General features: G+C 34.1%; 2 protein-coding genes across 2 annotated transcripts in view; both read left to right on the plus strand.

Annotated features, from left to right (window-relative positions):
* The first annotated feature begins 98 nt into the window (after nt 1-98).
* LOC106110357 (trafficking protein particle complex subunit 10) lies at nt 99-12,431 on the plus strand. Its single transcript, XM_013292173.1, has 15 exons — nt 99-386; nt 627-838; nt 2,107-2,499; nt 2,576-2,875; nt 3,917-4,168; nt 4,579-4,817; nt 5,204-5,386; nt 5,879-6,316; nt 6,670-7,153; nt 8,346-8,528; nt 9,100-9,330; nt 10,131-10,394; nt 10,763-10,844; nt 11,459-11,581; nt 11,916-12,431. The coding sequence occupies exons 1-15, from the start codon at nt 323-325 to the stop codon at nt 12,044-12,046; spliced, it is 3,579 nt and encodes a 1,192-aa protein (XP_013147627.1). The 5' UTR covers nt 99-322; the 3' UTR covers nt 12,047-12,431.
* A 2,388-nt stretch (nt 12,432-14,819) lies between these two features.
* Nucleotides 14,820-23,439, plus strand: part of LOC106110361 (katanin p60 ATPase-containing subunit A-like 1) — a 29,316-nt gene continuing 20,696 nt past the window's right edge. Inside the window, exon 1 of the mRNA XM_013292177.1 lies at nt 14,820-15,302. Within this exon, the coding sequence (XP_013147631.1) occupies nt 15,111-15,302 (192 nt within the window). The 5' untranslated portion in view covers nt 14,820-15,110. The remainder of the gene's footprint in view (nt 15,303-23,439) is intronic.

Consider the following 23,439-nt stretch of genomic DNA (forward strand, 5'->3'; position numbering starts at 1 on the left):
GAAATGTCAACTCTGTCTTAAAAATACTAACAAGTTTTAAGAAACAGTGTAAAAAGGAACGTACTGAGTTTTTATTTCGTGGTGGCTGACATTGACAGCGAATTTTGACAAATTTTCGTTTTTAATATTTGATGGCAATTTAAAACGGGTCAAAATAATTAGTTTGTTACTGCGTTTGTTTAATTTGTAAATTTGAGACGGGAAGCAGTAAAGTTCAACGTGAGCCATAATCGATAGTTAAGAAAGTGGGTAGATTCCGATAGTTAAGTAGCCTGTTCTGTGTTATGCCCAGAAAGTCGACGAATCTTGTTGATAATGAAAAATGAAGGGTGTCGATAGCGTTCCAGCTGATCGTGAAGGGATGACACACAAACCAATCATAACATGTAAGTTACACACGTAAATACTGTAACTTAAATGAACATTATCATTTACAAATTATACCAAACCTTCCTGTTTGAATTATAAGAATGAGGGCGTCTACTTTTACAGTCTTATAATTATTTGTAATATACCAAAAATTCTTTAAATTGATCAATCATAACTAAGTTTGTAATCGCAATGTACATTGAAAACAGGTGGATTTTTGTTATTTTTATGATTAATTTGTTACCATAATATACCAGGTGCTGGAGACTGGAACTTATTTTGCACCTTAGAAGCACCATTAGTGGCTGCAATTCCTCAAGACTCCTGTGAATGGAGAAGGTCTTATGGCCGTGTCACAAAGCCAGTATACTTGGAAGCGTCATTCACTAAGTATGACAGAGAAAAAGTGCAATCTGAGTTAAATCTCTTAAAACGACCAATATTTCATATATTCTGGACAGACTGTGTGGTAAGAACCTTTTATTTTTCTTGCAAATCATCTTATTCATAAAAAAACTTAAAATCAATACAAAAGTATTTTTAAAGTAAGCTTTACTCGTGATTTCATCCATGTGAAATTAAAAAATCTATAAATATAGCCTATATTTCCCAATCACAATGTAACTTTTTAATTTTATAAATTAGTTTAGTAGTTTTTGGCTGTATTCCTTATAAACCAAAATACAAATTTTGCCTCTTAAAATATAAGAATATATAAAAATAATCTTTTACTTAAGATGTTATTTTAAAACCTTTAACAATAAACTGACTAATAGGATGAAGACTGATAAGGTTAAAAGTATATTAATGCACTTATCACAAAGTAAATTATTATTAATAGAAAGTATTGAATGGGGTTGCCAGGAGAGAACTAAGGCCACAGTCCTACCTAGAGAATTCAAAAATGTATGAAAGACACATGAAATACATTAAATAAGGTTATATTTGGTAGCTGCCTCTCCCTCGGCCTACTTAGATCATTGGCTGCAGAAACCAATGATGTATAGTGAATTTTCATCTTGCATCTAAAACTAGCATTGTAGTTACTTATGCACATTTAATATAGCTGTTACTCGGGACTCCGTCCACAAAATGAATGTGCAATAAAATAGTATTGCCTACTTTACTCATTGGTAACATAGCTTAATAACAGAGAAAGAAATTTTTAAATTGCCCCAGTAGTTTTTGTGTTAATTCAATACATCTTCTTCTTCTTCATTTCTTCATTGCTGAAGGTCGTGCTTGCCCTGGTAAGCCTTTACTGAGTCATCGACGAGCTGCCTTTACGCCAATTCAATCTTACTAATATTATAAATGCGAAAGTTTAGATGGATGGATGGATGGATGGATGTTTGTTAGCGTTTGTAGCCTAAACGGCTGAACGGATCTCCATGAAATTTGGCACAGGTTTAAAGCATAGTCTGGAAGAACACATAGGCTACTTTTTATTCCGGGAATAGATACGGTTCCCATGGGATTCATTAATTTAGATTTTTAATGTTCACTCGATCATTCTGCAACGGTTCTTCTTGAAATTTGGCACAGATATAAAACAAAGTCTGGACTACACATGAGATAAGCTTCATCCCAGAGAAATGTCCGGTTCCCGAGGGATACGTAGCTTTTTGTAATTTATATAGTTCGTATGTTTTCTAATACCACGCGGACGAAGTCGCGGGCAACAGCTCGTAAATACAAATCTTTCCTCTTTATAATATTATTATAAATTAATTATAGGACATAGATTACTATAAGACAACATTAAGAGATGAAGTGGAAACATGGCTTAAGCATATGGAAAAGAATGGTGTCACAGATTGGATGATAGTTTTAGTTGAGACTTATGACATAAGGAAAGCCAACAAGTTACTACCAAGGACTACTGTTCTGGATAAAATTAAGGCAGACTTTGCGATAAAACATCAAGAGGATAGATTTCTATCTGTAATAAATCCCATCAAATCGGAAGCTCGGAGTGCTGACTCATGGAGATCTTTGGTAGCGAAAATACGACATTTTGTACTAGTTGCGTACAACAAAGCATTGATTAAGTTTGAAGAGCATATGAGAGAGCAAAGAGAGAAACGGAATGATCCAGAATGGGATTTCTGTTCATATTTTATTTTACAGGTAACATTTTTTGTCATTTTTATTATTTTATGGTCAATGTGGCCAACACTATTATAAACATGTTTTGTAATTTCAGGAACAACTAGCATTTGTATTAGAAATGCTAGGTTTATACGAAGAAGCTCTAGTCCAATATGATGAGTTAGATGCACTTTTTTCGCAATTTGTACTCAATTCAAATGTAGCAGAGAGTCCAAAGTGGCTTGATACATTCAGACAACCGATAACATCATGGCAGGCTGTTAGACTGACTGCTTTGATACCACAGCATTTACGAGAACTGATTATTAAGAAGAAAGCTTCCTTGTTGGATTTCAGAAGTTACCTGTACCAACGACAAAGTGCCATGTTATTGTTAATGTATAAACCATGGGAGGTAAGTTTTATTAAACTTTTGTTATGCCGATGCCATATTGTGATTAATTTTCAGAAGAATTCTTTAAACATCTCTCTTTTAGTATTAATAATTTTATAAAGTTCGGTTTAAAAAAAGTTGCATTAAATTTTTATAGTAGAAAATCACCACGAAACAACTTCATACAATTCATAGAGTTAATATGCTTATATTAGAATGCTTAAAAAGAAATTGTAAAATAGTAGAAATGCAACAGTAAAAGAGTAATTATAACAGCCAATTAGAACTTAATTACTACTGCAATTGGAATTTGCAGTGGCCACGAATCTATGCCGACAAGTGGGTAATTATATGGAATAATTATCAGATTAACTGTTTGTCAGAAAGATATTCTTCATGATTAGCCATCTGTTAAATACACTTATTATTAAACTCTACAGAAAAACCTAAATTAGATTTGTGTCATCATCCCCTTGACATTATCCCACTTATTAAGGTTGGCACACATGGTTTTACCTTATTTTTATGACGGTCTGCCTGTCGCCAACCCTACTTAACTGATCTAAAATTGTGTATGTTAAATAAAATTAAGTTAATTATTGTTTATAATGGTTTGAATAAAATTAACATAATGCTTATGTAAACTACTTGAGATTGAAAGATTGTTATCTGATCTTTGTTGTAACTTTTATCATTAAATCTATCTAGGTATGTACATATTTACAAAGTTATAGTTTTTGTTGTCCCTTTAGAAGAAATTAGCTTTTGCTTGTGACTTCGTCCTCGATATTAAAATATAATAAAACATAGCGTATGTTACTCACAGATAAATTATCTTTCTAAAAGTGAAATAATTTTTAAAATCGGCCCAGTAGTTTTTGAGTTATTACTATACATACAAAAATACAAACCTCTTTATAAGTTTATTTATATATTTAGTTTTTTATTAAACGGGAAAACTAGATATGTTAGTTTTCGCAAATGATATGCTAGATAATGATAGTATAGGTGAAGAAAGTTACTGTTTTTACACAAGTGTTTCTTAAGTGATTACTCTTTTAGATAGCATCGCGTTGTCTAAGCACAGTGCACAATACGTTAGTAGAGCTATCTCTATTGGGTGCGAATGCGGTGGAAGGTGCCGCGGCTTGCTGGGCGCAGCTCGCGTGCGCGGAGACGTGGCGCGCGTGCGACCGCCTCGCCGCGCCCCCCGCCGCTAGCCCCGCCCCCGCCTCCGCCTACAACGCGCACGGCAACGCCCTCGAATTGTGCACGGCTACGCAGGCACCGCTCTTACACAATGCCAAGGATAAGGTAAATATGGTGATACACTAGCTTTTGCCCGTGACTCCTCAGCGTGGGTTTAAAAAAAGCGAAAGTGACTAACCTATGCGTCTTTCCAGACTTGGCTTATCATCAATGCCAAATTTCACAGTTCCGTTCAGCAGTTTTGGCTACAAACTATAACAATCATCCTTCATCCATCTAAATTTTCTCATTTATAATATTAGCAAGACACATATGGACTCGTTTATATTACTGTGTGTAAAAACATTGTGCTGTGTTAATTTAAAGTTCAGATTATTTTCCGAATTCTATATTTTAAATGTTCTCTAGATTATAATGGCTTTTTTAAATATAGTTAGACATCATCATTTTATATTTACAAATTGAATTAATACTAAGACCGATTACTTTTTCATAATAAATCTATACAATTTCAGTTACACGAATTAGGTAAACTATGTGGTTTACTACCCGGTTCCCCGGAGCCCACATCAGAGCAGCTGCACTTGGTGGTGATGCTGTCTGCTGGTATGGGGGACAGCGAGGCTAACAACTCGCAGCCCACGCCCACTGACCGGCTGAAGGAGGCGCTCTGCAGCAAGACCAGCTTCCAGCAGTATTACCTCGAGCTGGCTGAATTAGCTATGGGCACTTACAAGCATATTGGCAGATTGAGGTAAGGTTTTCTTTAATGTAAATGACCTCCATATAACGTCACTCTAACATAGAACTCTTTATAACGCTGAATTTAGTTGGTTTATTTTTTTATTACTTTATACACTCCATATATCGTCGCCCTCGCTGCAATAAAATAAAAATTGAATTGACTAATAATAATCAAAAAGACAGACAAATTGTTACAATTGCAGTTGCTTATGTACTTTTAAACTGTAACTTTAACTAAAACACGGTAATCTTTGCTTTGACGAAGTTATTTGACACTACATATAAGAAAATACAAGTCATTATAGGATAACAAAGATTATAATTTAAATCACTCCATAACGACACAAATCTCAGTCCCTTGTGTGACGTTATATAGAGTTTATTCTGTGACGTCAGATTCGCGCGTCAGATCGGTCGTGACCTGGCGTCGTTTTACTCTGAGCTGGGGGAGACGGGCAAGGCGGTGCTGTTCCTCACGGACGCGCTGCGCTCCTACGAGGAGGAGGGCTGGCTGGACCTTGCCGCGCAGACGAGGCTGGAGCTGGTCGCTGCTGCTAAGAAAATGAATGATATAGATAGGTAACACTTAGTCACTAGCTTGTTAATATAAATTACTAAGTAGTTTGGATTTTAAAATAGTAATAAAGTATTTAGTGAGTAGAATTCTCATATAACTATGTCTATTACAAAAAATTACAGGGTATGTATCGAAGATATCCTTTGTTACCAAAAACAGAAAGGTAGACTGGTTTAATAGAATATTTTCTACATCTGTAACTCATTGATATCCATTTTGGAGATATGTAGTAGCAAACATCCATCCATCCATCCAAATTTGTGTTTACAATCTTAATATAGGTGAAGAAATTTTATTTTTATTTGAAATGAAGTGAAGTAAATAAAAAAATCTAAGCAGGAATGATAATATTTTTTCTTTATGTTAGTTCTAAGGAGTTTTTTATGTTGCATTTTAAGAAAATACTTAGTAAAAAAAATGTATATAGAAAAATTATTTTTTTTATTTCAAAGACTTTTAAATTACATATTTATGATGCATGTTTTGTGTTCCAGATATACAAAGCTATCTGCGAGAATCGCGAGCACCGTCGAGTTGGAGATACTAGTCAGAAATTTCTATTTCGAAGAGATGATGAAATCAATCAGAGATGGTCTCTCAGAGAAACCCGAGCCCGTTCTCACTGAACTTAACGATTGCTTCAAAGTCGTATCAGCGACGTTACTGCCGTCCGAACGTGGGGTTTATATCACTGATAATAAGGTCCAATGTCGATTGACCATCGAAAGTTATCTACCGAAAACAGTTGTCTGTACTCGAGCCGCTATCAGTACTGAAATATCCAAACAAGAGAAACAAACGGACAGACGGACACCGGTTAAAAGCTATAAGACTGATTTAAATGTAAATGGTAGTGTAGGTACTCAAAATTCCCCGAAGAAGTCGACAGGGGACGCTTCCGTAGAAAATGACAATAGTAATCTATTAACAAGGTATGTAATATTGTTATTTACTTGCTTTTGCCCGCAAAGAATTAAAAAATAACCTATTTTCTTAGTCTTAGTTTCTCTAGACTGTTTTATTTCTATACTAAAAATCAGTGAAGACCGTTTAGTCGTTTTTGATTATGTAGTAAGAAATATCCATCCATACTATCGCATTTAAAATATTGTTAACTAGTAGTTGCTCGTGACTTAGTCCATGGAGTAAAAAATATATTATACTTATCGTTAACATAGCTTTTTAATGATGAAAGAATTTTTAAAATCGACCCAGTAACTTTTGAGTTAAATCAATATATTAAAAAAAATACTTTTTTAACTAATCCTTAATTTATTATTTTCAGTATAAGACTGGACGATTTAAAACCTAAGAATCCTTTACTCAGCCCTCTAAACTTCACATCAAAATTGCATTACAAAGAAGATAAAAGTCTACAAAAAACTACAGTCGAATGTCAAAACCCTAAATTGACATTAAAACGTTCGGAAAGCACTAAATATAGAAAACCTTCAGTTACAGTCAGAAATAACTATGAGAGTTCATTCAGTGCTTGTAATGTACAATTAACACCGGGCACTAATGAGATATACTTAGAATATGAAGCAAAGAAATGCGGTGTTTTCAAACTTGGACAGATTTCCTTATTAGTGGAAGAGAAATTAGAATTCCTATCAAATGCTTTGATAACAACTAAAATGGGGTACGAAGTGGTCACTCAAGGGATCAGTGTTGTTTTGAATAAAGTGGAACCAAAGAAGGATTTAGTGGCTGGGTTGGAACATGATATGGAATTAGTGGTTACTAGTGGAAGTTCGCCTATACTAGAGGTACGAACACATCTCTCTTCTATTCCTATGTCCCCACAGTGGGGCAGAGGGCGTCCACAGTACGCCGCCAGCTCGCTCTGTCTTGGGCTCTGCGTAGTATCTCGGACCATGAACACATGTATACTCTTAATTATTCTCTTTATAACAAAATAATTCACCTCCGAAATTAAATACCGTGAAAATATAGCCTGCAGCATGTTATGAGTAGGACTTCTTGTTGGAAAATGTATTATTTAAAAACTAGCTTTTGCTCGCGACTCCGTCTGCGGGGAATTAAAAAAAAATGTGTTCTTCCAGACGGTTCTCTACATCTATGCCAAATTTTATCGAGATCCGTTCAGTTTAGGCTACAAACTCTAACAAACTTGCATCCATCAAAACTTTCGAATTTACAATATGAGTAAGATAGCGTATCCTAAGTGTAGGGTTTTTTAATAAACAAAGCATTATTCAAGACTAACTTTCGCCCGCGACTAGGCCGCGTGGTATTAAGAAAAACAAAACCAAGTACCCTATGTTATTCCAGACTATCCCCTACATCTATGGCAAATTTCATTGAGATCCGTTCAATAGTTTAGGCTACAAACTCTAACAAACATCCATCTGCTGTTGCCCACGACTTCGTCCGCGTAGTATATGTATATATATACAAACTATATAAATTACAAAAAGTTACGTATCCCTCGGGAACCGGACTTTTCTCGGGGATGAAGCTTATCCCATGTGTACTCCAGACTTTGTTTTATATCTGTGTCAAATTTCAATAAGATTTGTTGAACCGTTGCAGAATGATCGAGTAAACATTAAAAAACTAAATTAATGAATCCCACGGGAACCGTAACTATTCCCGGGATAAAAAGTAGCCTATGTGTTCTTCCAGACTATGCACTAAACCTGTGCCAAATTTCATAGAGATCCGTTCAGCTGTTTAGGCTACAAACGCTAACAAACATCCATCCATCCATCCATCCATCTATCCATCCATCTAAACTTTCGCATTTATAATATTAGTAAGATTAGAATGATTGATGTCATACTACATACTAAAAAGTGTGTTTACATTTTATAAGTATAGATTAGAAGATCACCCCCAACTTGGGGTAGACTCTGATCCTCAGTGGGAACATATAGTGACCTGGTTAGATCATGATAGATTATAACACTATATTCATATAAAGTATTGCTGTTCCAGGACGCAACAATCCACATGAAGACATCCACCGGTCTCCTGATGAGGTTCGGTGCGCAGCTGTCCCCCATGTGCCGCGAGCTGGACGTGCAGGTGCCGGCGTGCGAGGCCTTCACCACCTCGCGCGTGCCGCTCAGGCTGTTCGCCAGCCTCCAGCCCAGGAGGGAGAAGACCGTCGAGCATACTGTAAGTTGTAAATTGGTCTGCTAGTAGATTAAGTGATGAAGTTATTGTAAAATTGATAACAACGCCATCTAGTTTATGTATATAAATTGAGATTGTAATCAACTACAAAAGAAGGTTTAATTCTAAAGGTTTTTTCTTATATAAAAAAACATTTTACTGTATCCAACGATCTGTTCTCGTACCTCTTTATTTTATTGTTTACATTTGTGAATGCCTTTGATATCGGATAACAATTTTGTTGATGTTGGATGATGTCAGCTTGTAGTTTTTGGTCCCTTTCACACATGCAGAATTTTCCAATTTATTTGCCTCCTATGTTTAATTACCTTGGAAATATGTAGTTCAAAGAGTGTCGTAAGTGTAGGGCTATTTAATAAAAAAAGAATTATATAACATGCTGCGATTGCTGAGATCCTACATAACAATGTAGTGTGTGTTTACGCTTTATTATTTTAATGTGATTCTTGTTTTTTTTCTTTTAAATTTGAAATCTATCCAGTAATTTTTTAATTTTTAATAAAGCATACCAAAAGACCATGTCTATCCTAAACGCGGTTTTTGTTATTCACAGGTGTGGTTAAGCTGTCCGTGGTGGGAAGCGGTGATGGAAGTGCCTTTACACTTCTCCCCTCCAATGATAGCCTCGTGGAGACTCCTCACTTCCAACACGAGGAAGTTCATCCACGTCACCGTCAAGTCCACCGTCGCACATCTCATACAGTTCGAGCTGATTGACCCCAAGTTAGAGTGCGATAGCAATACTACGCTGTCTGACTTAAACCCAAAAGATGCTGGGAATATGGTGAGATGTACTTTTTATAATAATTTTATGTCTATCAATAGTTTATATTTTGTAATCCATACTAATTTAGATAAAAGATTTGAACTTTTTGGATTTTTGTATGTATTGAAATAACTCAAAAATTGTTTTCTCTGAAACTAGAGCTCTTAAATAAAAAATATCAGTCGGGGAGTGTGCAACTACCCAATAGAGAAATAATTTTTCAAATCGATTCAGTAGTTTCGAAGCTTATTTGCATCAATCAAATCTTTCCTCTATGATATTACAATATTTTGCCCCAGATCCTTAAAAAAAACTTGATAGTAACCTATGTAGTTTTCCAGACCATCCTCTACGTCTATGTCAAATTTCATCAATATACGTTCAGCTGTCACCACAAACTTTCATCCATCCATCCATACTTTTGCATATCTGATACTAGCTCCCGGGCGGCTTCATCCGCATGAAATTATAAAAATAATATTTTATTGTTTACATTTATCAAATTCTCAATTGTAAATGTTACAATACGATTACCTTACCATGGCAATCTTGCTTCCTTGATGTTGGCAGCTCCTAGTTTATGGTCAAGAGACCAAGCTTAAAAAACTAATTTATTTACCCCCTAAATTTAAAAGCGTGAAAATATATAACCCAAAGCATGTCGAAAGTGTAGGGCTCTTTAATTATAAAAAGAATTATTCAAAAATATGCTGTAATTGTTGATATCTTACGCCACAAAGATGTGTGTGTTTACGCTTTATTATATTAGTATAGGTTAGTAATATAGGTAACTGTATAATTGTCAACCTTTATTGCAGTTAGTAGCATCGGATGGTACGACCGCGTCATTTATGTGGGAATTACTGAAAGATCCGCTTGTGAAAGCTGGTCCTATGAAGGCCACGTTCAGGGTGCAGTACCGGCCCAGCGAGGGGGAGGACACCCTCAAGACATTTGTATGCCCCTTCGATATACAGGAATATACAACCCTCTTCGTTGTTAGAACTAAGTTAGAACCCGGCAAGGGTTCAGAGTTCTGTCGCGCCTCTCAAGTATACTGCTTGCAGCTTACTGTGCAAAGAGTAAGTTTTTTTAACTACCAACATTAATATTTTTGACTTTAGAAGCACTGATATCGTTTTTGTTTAGCTGTAACTGGTATTACCTTAAAAAAATTAAATAATTTAAATATAAATAATAATAATAAATAGATAATAGCTATTGCCATGACTTCGCCCACATGAAATTAAAAAAAGTATAGTTTTTAATGGTGTAAGAATTTGGGAGAATTTCGAAAGAAGTTGGGAATTTTTCTTACTGGTAACTCTTAAAATAGCAAGTGCCTGTCAATGTCAAAAAAACTGCCAAAAGATCCTTGTAGGTCTATAAGTGGGTTTGAAACTGTCTAAGTTTTTATGGTAAGGCTTTAATTGTTTACTGTCAATTGCAGGTCAACGAAACTGAACACACCTCACTAATGTACGAAGTGTTAGCTGATCAAACTATGTGGGCTGTACTGGGTCGAACTGCAGGTCAGTTGTAAAAACACATTTTTAAAATAGAGTAGCTTTTATATGACTTCGTCCACGCGAAATAAAAATCTTAATAAATCGCTTATGTGTTTTCCAACATTGACCTTTATAAATGGACAGGCTATAATCTATGGTAATTTGTGTATTTGATTTTTGCCATTTTGACGCTGATGGTCTCGTGGTCACAGTGAATAGTTTTCGAATTAATAATACTGCTATTTGATTTTAAATTTATTGACACTTAAAATCAAATGGCGCATTTAAATCGGAACAGAAGCTGTCATTTCCAGACTATGTTCTACATCTGTGACAAATTTCATCAGTATCTGTTTTCATTTTGGAGATACATAATGTTAAGAAGAATATTAGTACCATGCTGCAGAATTGGCACAACACTAGATTATCGGCATAAACGTCACATCCCTAGCTGACAGCTGTCAATGTCATTAGGATTTTCGCGCGCCATTCTTAGCAAGATCTCCAGAGGAGTGTTTAAATTAATATCCCTAGTTACAATTATAATTTAAAAATAGTAATATCTATCCATTTAATCTTTCGCATTATATAAGTGAAGTTTATAGAAGTGTGTTAATATGTTCTGATATGTGTTACAGGCGTGATATCAATGGAGGCTGGAGGGCCGCAGCAGGTGTCGCTGGACGTGATGCCGCTGGTGGCCGGCTACCTGCCGCTGCCCACTGTGCGCCTCTCCAAATACATCGCCGCTAATACCAAAGGTAAACATAGAGCATGAGGAACAAAATATAAGTCAACTGATAGACTTTGAACATAGAAATGGCTGAAATTAAAAGGTTCTGGTGAGAGATGACAAAACTTATAAAAAATTCAGCGATTTAAATATTTAATTCAAATAAATAGTATTTACTAAGGCTAATACCTAAAACCTAAAATGCCTAGTATGTAGAACTTTAACTGTTCTGACAAACTAAGAGTTATTTTTCATCCACGCGCAAAATTTTAATTAAATCAGAGCTTAGGAACCTATTTTTACCCAATCAAATCTTCAATTTTATGCACATTGATAATACATTAACATAAATCTATTCGCAGATCCAAAGAAAGACATCTCATCTCACCCCCGACTGGAGCCGTTCAGTCCGGGGCAGGTGTACCACGCGGGCAAGGCGGCGCAGGTCCACGTGCTGCCGCCCGCGCCGCAGGGACACGACACCGCCTCCTGAGGACACCTCGCCAAGTGAACAAGTACAACTTCGCCCAAGTGGGGAAGTACAGCTTCGCTCGAGTAAAGTAGTACAACTTCGCTCAAGTGGGGAAGTACAACTTCGCTCAAGTGGAGAAGTACAGCTTCGCTCGAGTAAAGTAGTACAACTTCGCTCAAGTGAGGAAGTACAACTTCGCTCAAGCGGGGAAGTACAGCTTCGCTCGAGTAAAGTAGTACAACTTCGCTCAAGTGAGGAAGTACAACTTCGCTCAAGTGGGGAAGTACAACTTCGCTCAAGTTGGGAAGTACAGCTTCTCTCAAGTGGGGAAGTACAGCTTCGCTTAAGAGAGGAAGTACACCTTCGCTTATGTGAGGAAGTACAGCTTCTCTCAAAGATAAATGATATTAGTATGATAGCTACAACTAACAAGATATGTTAAGAGCTTATATGGCCACTTTTTAAAATTGCAATATTCTATCCTGTTATTTATTGTTAGGGAAGGTATCTTGACTGCAAATAAAATCTAGTTTACAACTTGAAAGTCCCTAAATTTATATATAAGATTGTAAACCATGTATAAATATCTTTTAAAACAGTGGTTTTCGACTTGTGCTTCATGGTATCCCTTTCATTCGTTTTAAAAAAATAGGGACAACTATATTATTTAGAAATACATGTCTTGTATGTGGTATTTTAGTAATTCATATACTATCTGTTAAAGTTAAAACCAAAACAATTTCTTTTTCATGTATCTCGGTACATATTGCGTCGAATAAAACGGTTTGTTTTTGAATTTATTGTAGAAACGTAGTAATACTCGTAGTAATTGCGTTTTCACATATTTCGTATGAACTCTTGCTTTGTTTATGCTTCATGTTTTATAATAAATTTTGTCGCGTAAATTCTTCTTAAGCCAATAAAAATTATGGACCATCTATATTGTGATAAAATGTGCTTCAGAAATATGCGTATTGAATATATTTAACTCAATAACTTATATTTGGTCGGAAAATCTAATGTGAATTAAAACTAAATGAAATTAAAACATAATTTTCAATTGTGATAATTTATGTGTTAGTTATTGGCAACAATGTAAAAAAAGTATTGGACATAAACAAATTATGATTAGCAATACAATAAATTTTATTTTCACTTTGGAAATTCGTGTGAAGTAGCTTGGAACGGAAAAAAAGGCATATCCATTTAAACTCACCGCAATATTATTCTAATTATATCTTTTACTACTCATAATACCCAATTGAGATAATCTATTTTAACTGCTCCTCTTATTTTAAATTAAAAGATCCTATTTTTATAAAAAGGCCATATTTTTATCTAGGACTCAAAAGTCGCCTAGTCCCTAATCTTGTCCTCCTCTATTTATGTGTAAGTTGTATGTTTATTAAATTTTTGGTGCTAAAATATTTTACACCGAACTCATTTTAGCGTTATCTATGCTAGATCGTTTTTTTAGTTGAGTTTTTGTATATCGGCATTGTTTTTTTTTCAATTTATGGTCAATGGATTTAATTTCTTAAGTACATAGTTTTTCAATGTTGGTATTTCGCGATTTTCTTTCTCATCCAAAGAATTGAAACTTAGGATAGTGTAGGTTGCAGTGCAGTTATGTTTAGTACTTGCAATTTGTAATGTACGTAATTATGAATCGACTATGTTAAATGGAAATTTGCATAATTTAAGATAATGTTCTGTATCTTACCGTGGGTTTCTGTAACCAAACACTAACATATAAATATGCTTATCATAATCATTGTTAATGAGATAATGTTTTTTGTAAAGCTATTTCGATATGAGAAACTCATGGTTATATTTAAAATGGTAAGGTTTTTTCAATTGAAGGCAATTGTATAAATTATTTTTAACCATCGAGAATGTTTTGTTATTTTGATTGTAGATAATTTTGTTCATGTTTCACCAATTCATATTTTAGGTTATTATAATGGCAACATTGGACTAGAAGTTATGTAAAGGTGTATGTAAATAGACATGTAACTGTATAACTGGAGATGTATTTATATTTCATACTATGTATAAATCTAGGCTTATCAATATAATGTTTACTGTTACGCTCATGGTTTTATTATTTGTTATTTTAATAAAAATCAGAATACTCTTAATGATGTATCCTTTTACGATAAGTTCTTCCTTGCACATATTTGTATTTGTATTTGTTATATACCCAAGCAGCGAGAATGTTGGTAAGAACAAAGAACATGCGGTAATTATTTATGGCCATAACCCTTACTATCGGCGGTGTTAACCTTTCATTCCCAGGTTTAAATAGTTTTTATCCTATTAAAAACTATCAAAACATTAAACTTATTCCACTGAGATAAATAAAGTGTGTAAGATCATTATTTGAGACAGTTTTGAACTGTGAGAACATTTTTATAGTTTTCTCCGTACATAAAGACAAGATTTTTAATCTTGATTTAGGAACGGAATATGAAGGCACAATTTTCAGCTCTACCAACATTAACCTGATTGTCAGTAAGATGACAGTTGACAACTGTTGTAATGTTGCTAGCTTATTAAGATTCCGTTTATCTCGGTAATATGTGAAAGAATTTACCATTGTTAATAAGATATCTCTAACGTGCGCATATTTTATCTTGAATGAGAATAACCAAATGAAATAAATATGCAGAATTAGTAGAGTCGCAATATTTAAGGAAAGATAACTTGGTCTCAATCAAAATTAAAAAGTTCTTATAAGGAAATAGCTGCATATGACTTGGCAACATAAAAGACGAGGTACGTTAACATTACGTTATGTTGGCATTCGTCGACTGTCTTATTTGTCGTGTTGTGGACTGATCAACGAAATTTATGAAGTTTGTTTTGTCTTCAAAATTTAGATTTTTATAAATTCTGTGGCCATGAGATAAATTATTGACCTAAGATAAAACAATATCTTTGCTAAATATCACATAACTGTATAACAATGGAGTTAAATTGTGTTGGACTGTAAAATATGAGTTAAGTGCTTTTCTTCGTTTGATGTCACACGCGATTCCAGTCCACGAGTGGAAAAGTAAAATTTTTGCGATAGGATCGTTATATGCACGCAGCGGGAATGACAATAATGGCAGTTTCTGTTGGCGAAATTTGCGAGAACACGAAGCTGGCTCGGGAAATGGCTCTGATGGGTAACTACGAATCCGCACTGGTCTACTACGAGGGAACCGTCCAGATGATCCACAGGTTGCTGATTACTATAGCTGATACAACACGCAAGTCCAAGTGGCAGTTGGTGAGTGTTGTTTGTTTCCATTTGTTATTTTCTTTGGATTACCTTGAATGTTGAAGCTGTTTCCTTATTTGATGAAATAGTTAATTAGCATCAACGTATGAAGGCGGAAGGCCACACAGGTGGGAAATGCGGGTTTGTATGCCTTACATTGAATAACATTATCTTTACGTGTCAATGGAACATTGGTTCCTTGGTAAGGTAATAAGGTTAATTTAAATTTGAATTATTTAGTAAACAAATTCTTTACTATAACCCTCATATTATTGTTTATATTACAAGCACCAATAAAAATGTTAGTTATAAATCTGTAAAAGCTGTAGATGACATATAAAAATCTTAACTGGAATATTCTAAACTCATTCAGACTGTTATTTAAGAATCTGATATCCATCTACCCTTATAATATTTATAAAAATTCCTTTGTCACAAGAGTTATTGTATACCACTTTTATAGCAAAAATTATTTGCAGCTGCAATATCATTATTTAGCTGGCTATTTAGTATTAAAACCACATGAATATATACATATTTATTTATGAAAAAAATAAATAAACGTATTACATCAAATAAACTACTAAAATATGAACATCTTCAAATCTCCGTAAATAATTAGGACCTTTTAAGTGTATTAAATTATTTTATTATAATTTATTAATTCATATTTGAATAAATAACAGACAGATTGATGATAAAGTTATGTGCAAATGAAAATGGAGTTGGTAGTTGTTGAGAGTTGCTTGTCTTTTACATTTGACAAGCATAAATATTACATCAGTCTAACATTTTTTAGTAAAACTAAAATTGAATTATTACTAAGCTTAATTAAGTAGTAATAGCTTAAATATATGTGTTTAAAATGCCACATTTCACCTCTGTACATTCAACATAGCTTTGTCTTCATCTAAGTTCACATGGTACTTTTATATAATGAAGAGAAAGCTCTAAAACAATTATATAAGACCACTTCTCTTTCAAGAATCCACTTATTAAAAAAACAATTAAAAATGTGTTGCAATAAGTTCCTATAGAAAAATTTAAGTAAATAATTCGTAAAAGTTTTGAGTACTGGCATGCATTTAATGTTGTAAACAAAGCCAAAGAGAAAAAAAAAACATTAAGAGCTTGTATAAAATCTAAGTCTGTTATAACTATAAGTCTTGAAGTACATAACAATTACTAGTTAACTTATTTAAACTTTAAAACCAATGCCTCAATGCAATCTCCATACATATGGTGTGGGCAGTAAACCTGTTTCATATTAATGCAGTGTTGTAATTCTGTGAATGACTCTTAAATAGCTTTGCGTCAGTCTTTTATGCAAAATAGTCTTACAGAATAACAGAGATGTATTTTATAGTGAAAGTAAAGCATCTATATTCAACAAATTAAACAAAGATAGTTTAAAATTATGCATGCCGGAGATTTCCTCATAGACTCCTTTCAACTTTAATTTACCCCATGAGAATTTTCTTCTTTAAATTGTACTTTATGTGTCATTCCTTTTCATTTTGAATCTCTTGGTGGTATTTTTATACATGAGTTTCCTCCAAGAAAATAAATTTATTATAGTTAGCTGATCCCTATATAACTTCTATGCAACAATGTCCTTTTTTTTCATTGATGTAAAAAATTTGACCATTGTTGTATTAGCATGGAAGAAGGAAATTGCAAGGTTGCAATACGTCCGGTTTTCACGTGCGTTATTTATGTCGGAATACAAAATTACCGGTATTAAAAACTATGCATATCATTAATGAAGTAAATATAATTGTTTAAATTTGCAATGCTGATGAATTACATGCATTATAAGTTTGTTGTTACTTAAACTTGGCTGTTCATAATTTTTACGAAGTAATAATGATATCCGTTATATCTGAAAAATCTTTTGTACCAGAGATTTTTCTCTATATCTTAACGTTTTTAATCCCAAAGTTAATGTTAGAAAAAATATTTTTGTTTCTGGTTTGAGCAACTCCAGAATTCCAATTTCAAAACTTTTCCTTTCGTGTCAATTTTTTGTTAACGTCTAATATCAACTTCGTAACAGACAATAGTAATCTGTGTGTTTGTTGCGTTTGTAGCCTAAACGGCTGAACGTATCTCCATGAAATTTGGCACAGGTTTAGAGCATAGTCTTGAAGAGCACATAGGCTACTTTTTATCCCGGGAATAGTTACGATTCCCGTGGGAATTATTAATTTAGTTTTTTAATGTTTAATCGATCATTCTGCAACGGTTCAACATGTCTTATTGAAATTTGGCACAGATATAAAACAAAGTCTGGAGTACACATGGGATAAGCTTCATCCCCAAGAAATATCCGGTTATTGAGTGATACATAGCTTTTTTAATTTATATAGTTTGTATGTTTTCTAATACCACGCGGACGAAGTCGCGGGCAACAGCTCGTTTTGTTATAAATTGTTCTCATTTATCTATTGTCAAGGTTCATTAAACTTCAAATGTTTAAGATTGCTAAACCTCATACAATAGTACTCTGAGAGTCATTATTGGCACGCCTTATTATTTTAATTAAGTCTATTATATTGTAGAAGTCAGAGACTAGTAATATCTAAGGAACAGACCTTATTTTGAGCCTTCGTACACTGCAGACTTTAGGCTGATAGTTTAGTCGGACGCGTAGTGCGTGTTACATCGATTTTGTTTATTGTTTTGACTTGACTACCAGCCCCGATTAAAATATCGGCCAATAAAAAGTCCGACTGTGCGGAGGTCTAATAGATTATATCACTTATTGTATTCTCAAAGTCAGTGAGATTTCCGATATTCAGAAAATGTGCAATCACGATAAAGTATGCTTCACGCAGGTACATATTTAAAAATCGACAGTTGCAGTAAACATCGGTTTTAAACTGACCACTAGACTTGTTCCCTTAGTCTCAGTTTTAAGTCAACACAAAAGTGACTGTCATTATATACCGTATCTATTGTTAGGGCCCCTTTATCCCGTCGTAGACATATTTACTAGCCGTATTCAGAGCAGAGATTGAAATTCTTTGTCTACGTTAGTCCTTCACATGAGCAAAGGATTAGGGACTTTAAAATAAGAACCATCAGACATATTTCAGTTTGACGGACTCATGTTTATGTCCAAACCCTTTCTCTTCAGGTAGAATTATATTTGAAATGGTTGTTTTAGAACTGTCAGTTTACAAGTCAACTTACGATAAATCGCTGTTTGATGCGTGAATGTGTCAAGAAAAGTTTCTACGAAATACATCTTTACTCGCGTGGATATACAAGTTATATACTGGAAATGTTTGAAAGATTTCACCATCGTAAAAAATGAACTAGAAGTGGTTAACGACGTTTCTATACTTAGCCTTTTATCGATGGTTCATTTTTTATTCTCTATACTAATATTATAAAGAAGAAAGATTTGTATTTTTGTATGTATTGAAATAATTCAAAAACTACGGGGCCGATTTTATTTTTAACAGGCTATATTTTTTAATTTCACGCGGATGAAAACGCAAGTAACGGCTATTATAAATGTAATAAAATGAAGCTATGTTTTCTCTTTATCTTATTACTCAGTATTTAATTAAACCCTGATGCCTTTAATCGGATTAATTCCCTTGTTAATTAACAATGCAATTGTTTTATGTCATGCGTCAAGTAACTTCCTAGATTTGGCCGTGATGTGGTTGGTAATGAACGACTATTTATACAATCTCTTGAGACCTTTACTGTCGACTGTTTAGAACCTTTACGATGGCGATGTTCAAGGATACAGTACGATGTGGGTCCCATGGGACCAACAGTGACATTTTGTAAAGAAATCCCATGTGTGAATGTCAATTATGCATTAGGAATATAATAAAAAGTCTATTTTTACGATAAAATGTGTCTACTAACTAAAGTTAAATCGTAGTAATTTTTAGAATTCATCGAATTACTAACTTTCAAGTGAGTAACATTTTCTCGTGACGGCCCTTTCCTAGTACAATGAGAAAGTAGACTCTCATGTCAAGGTTTGTATACTAGAGAAACAAGTTTTTAAGCACAAGAGAAACAATTTTTCATTCAATCTTTTCTCATTTTTAATAACACGTTAATTTATCTTTAATGTACACGACAAATTACTCATATCCTCATGTTAATGAAAGTTTATTGGCTTGCTCGGTTGGGTTCAATGATACTTGTCCTGACTCAGTGCGCCTACGCGCCGTCTCCCGAAGGCGACGCAAAAACTATAACGGGACGGTCGCAATGTTAATTGCGCCTTACCGGACACTTCTCGGAATTAAAGTAGATGGAAAGGTTTCCCAGGGTATTTTATTGGTAATTATTGGGTGTTTATCCTGGGTAAACACCTGTGTAAAGATCTGACTGATTAGTGAAGTCACACTGTTCCCACTTTAAATCACATAACCCATTACTGGTCATTTGTGGTCTGTTTACAGATTTAATTTACTTGGAGGTTTGTAGTACATAGCAGTTCGTCTATGTTTTTTTTATATAATGTCATAATTAATTTAATTTTGACTTTTTCTGTTTGCTATATTTTACATTTTGGCCAAAATACGTGGTTGCTATTATTTATAGTATACCAATTTATTTTATTGCCACTACCAGTGCTAGGTATCAAATTTAAGTTGCTCTATTAACTTGAAGCGAACGCTTGAAACCTGACCTACGATGGTATACGGATCGATTACGATGAAGCCCAAAAGTGCTGTTTCTTCCACTTAAAAGTACTCAAGTCAGTTTGCTAATAATATTCTATCTTAGCCATTATTACGAGTATGTTATGTTAATTATAATCTTTAGAATTTTTATACAGCAGAACCTCGATAACTCAAACCTCTGTAATTTCAAAAAATAATATGTTACCTTCCCATCAGAGCCTGTATAACTTAAAATATTTTGTGTTTCCCTTGGACTTTAACTTATCAAGGTTCTACTGTATTTACAAAGAATTATATTAAAAAATCTTTAAAAAAGTCAGCAGAAAAGCTGATTGGTTAATGGATTGTAGTCCAACAACATTTATTTTTATTATTAACTGGATTGTAAAGAAATTATATGGTGTATTAGGTAGCACGTTAAAAAAGTTTTGTAAAATCTTATGTTTTATGTCTCAACATAAATGCAAACATGTACATTCAAAAAAAGTTAATTGAAGGAATTAAAAGAGCGTTTGTTTCGCGCGAATGAATAGCGTTTTATTGAATGATTGCCTTATCAAACGAACACTTATTAACGACATGCACTTTTTGTGCACACAATCATATGTAATTAGACATTTTTTATACATATTCTATTTTATGGCTTCCAATCTGTTAGACTCTTCTTGTAATACTGTCTTCAAATTCTCTCGATTATAGTGTAACAAAGTTCAAAAGCAACTTATTTGTAAAACTTGGCATTTGTCATTTATACTTGTCTGTATATAAACTACAGAGCCGATTTTAAAAATTCTATTTTCTTGCAACAGTGGTAGTGCCCGCTTTAACATCTTAGCACGAATGGGCCGGCACGCCCGGTGTAATACCACGACCACACAGAAGACAGGCGTGAAATGGAAGCAATTCCGTGTTTCGTCTGATGTGAGTGTGGTGCCGGAGGCCTAATTTAAGTCCCTTTCCCTTTACCACCCTTTTCTTATAAAGAGAGGTTGAGAAGAGGAAGTGGATTTGACGGTGGAGGAGATGCATAAGAAGGGGAAATATCCTCTTTATGTGCGTCTCCTCCTCCGTCGGATAAGGGTAGGCAACGCATCTGCAATTGCGGATGTCTATGGGCAGCGGTCGCTTCGCCATTTTGGCGATTTCAGGTGGCCGCTTGCTCGTTTGCCACCTTATGTTATAAAAAAAAAAAATCTATTACCAATGAAAAGCTACGTTATCGCTAGGTAACATAAGCTATATTTTTATATATTTTTTTAGTTACTAGTATTATTGTATGTACATAAGTAGACGTCATAAATTACGAGTATAAGCAGGAACTGTAAATACATTGTAAATTATTTACCACTTTAATCGTGGCAATATAAATTGTAAATATTATTCGTACGTCCTTGTTGTTGTTTTGTATGGAAGTTTTTGTAGGAGTGAAACCTAACAAAAGCGTCAAACGATTGAATTTTATGTAACGTAAGTGTTTTTTATAACCGTGAGTTTCTATTGCCGAAACACTTGAAAAAATATATCTATTTTGTGAAACAGAATGTGAGGGACCAAAAATATTAAAACATTGTTTCATAAATACTGAATTCAGACGCTTTAAAAAATTAAGTACCTAAATTTACTTAAGGGCCGGTTTCCCATCTATGTTTAACTATTCGTTAGTGCTTTTGCTCGATAACTTCTTGAAATGCGTTTCCGTATAATACTTGAGTTTTACTACGTAGAAACATACGTCAACCTAACACTAGTAAATCACGAGGTAACGATGGAAAAAGAAAAACTTCGGCAACCCAGCATGAGTCGTGTTTGCTGGAAAACGGCGATTACACGAAAGGTACTCTACATGAAAGACCCTTCGCTGTAGTGTAATTTACGTTGCAAAAAATGTAACTCAAAACTCCCTTAAACTGTACAACACTTAACTTCATCTACAACTAACTTTAACTGATCCAATGTTCATAACACATTTTCGTAGAATAGACTAGAAGTGCTGTACCAAATAATAGTATTGTACTGATCCTACACGCTAATATTTTTAAAACTACAACAAAAAATAATAAAAAAAACTTGGCCTATGTGGCCACCGATAACGTAACTTTTAAATGATGTAAGAATTTTTGAAATCCATGCAGTAGTTTTTGAGTTATTTCAATACACACAAATATCTTTCCTCTTTATAACACTAGTATAGATTTACACTCTGTATCTTTTATTGGAATGTTGTCTAGATGTGTTCGTATGTTTAAGATGAATCATAGTCCGCCGAAGACCAACGGAAACTGCGAACAGAATGACTTTAAAAGGACAATACTAACTGCTTGCGTATAATTTGGATAGGTCATGTTACAACAGTTCTCTTATAGTATGATCAGGTTTTATTAGTAATTTATCATATGTAAGACCTTGTAGTCAACACTTTATAATACATTCTGTTTTATAGCTGTTCCCGTGCGGCTTCGGCCGCATATAAAAACTTTATTTTATTGTTTTTATTTGTCAAATTCTCAATTGCGAATGTCAAAATTACTGTTACCATAATAACCTTGCTTTTTTAATCTTGGCAGCTTTAGTTTATGATCCTTTATCCATATGAAGGTTTTTTTTTTCAATTATTTAGCCCCTAAGTTATTAAACTGAAATATAACGCGAAAATATATAGGGCTTATTAAAGAAGAAATTAATCAAAAATATGCTGTGATTGCTGACATCCTACGCTAGGAAGTAGAGGGTGTTTACGCGTTATTATATTTGTATAGATTGGTAGTTGTACTTATGGTAATATGTGTCAATTTTTCAATAAAACGCTTTTTTCCGATGACGTAACAAAACGCGTAATATCGTTATCATTTAATTAGATAACCTTCACTGCGGGAACATGTTATCGATTGAAGTGTAAATAAATTAGGCTTTGACGTAAGAAGTGCCCAAAATGTATAATCTAATTACGCGGCATTTTATTAAAAATGTATTGAATTCGTTCAGGAAAATCTGTTAAAAGATAATTTCCTTCATGCTAAAAAGTCTCTAGTAATTTAGTAGACTACAAGTAGGTACTCCTGCAATGTTTAGGTCATGGGCATGCGATGTACAGATCATAATGATTGCCAGCCTCCACTAGATGGCATTGAAAATACGATTCGCTTTTCAAAGAGCTTAACATGTGGTGAGACGAATCTCAACTTTTTTTTAATTACACTCAGTAAAACGAACACAGTACGCTTGGTTGTAATTAAATCGTCACACTTTTACTGTAATGGGCGTTAAGCGACCATCGCGTGTTTTATTTTTGCTGTCGCATCGTGCATTTGAATATTTGTAGTTTGTAGGTCGAGACGGTATTCGATGGCTTGTGGGTAGTGTTGACAACACGCTAGAATTGAGTCTTGAACACATTGATCGATGGAGTAATTATGCTTATTATTAAAACGGTAATATTTAGTATCAACACTCATAATTTTGTCCTTCTTTTTGAAACAAAACAATTG

This window comes from Papilio polytes, unplaced genomic scaffold (assembly GCF_000836215.1).
Source record: "Papilio polytes unplaced genomic scaffold, Ppol_1.0 DF820678.1, whole genome shotgun sequence".
Lineage (NCBI taxonomy): Eukaryota > Metazoa > Arthropoda > Insecta > Lepidoptera > Papilionidae > Papilio > Papilio polytes.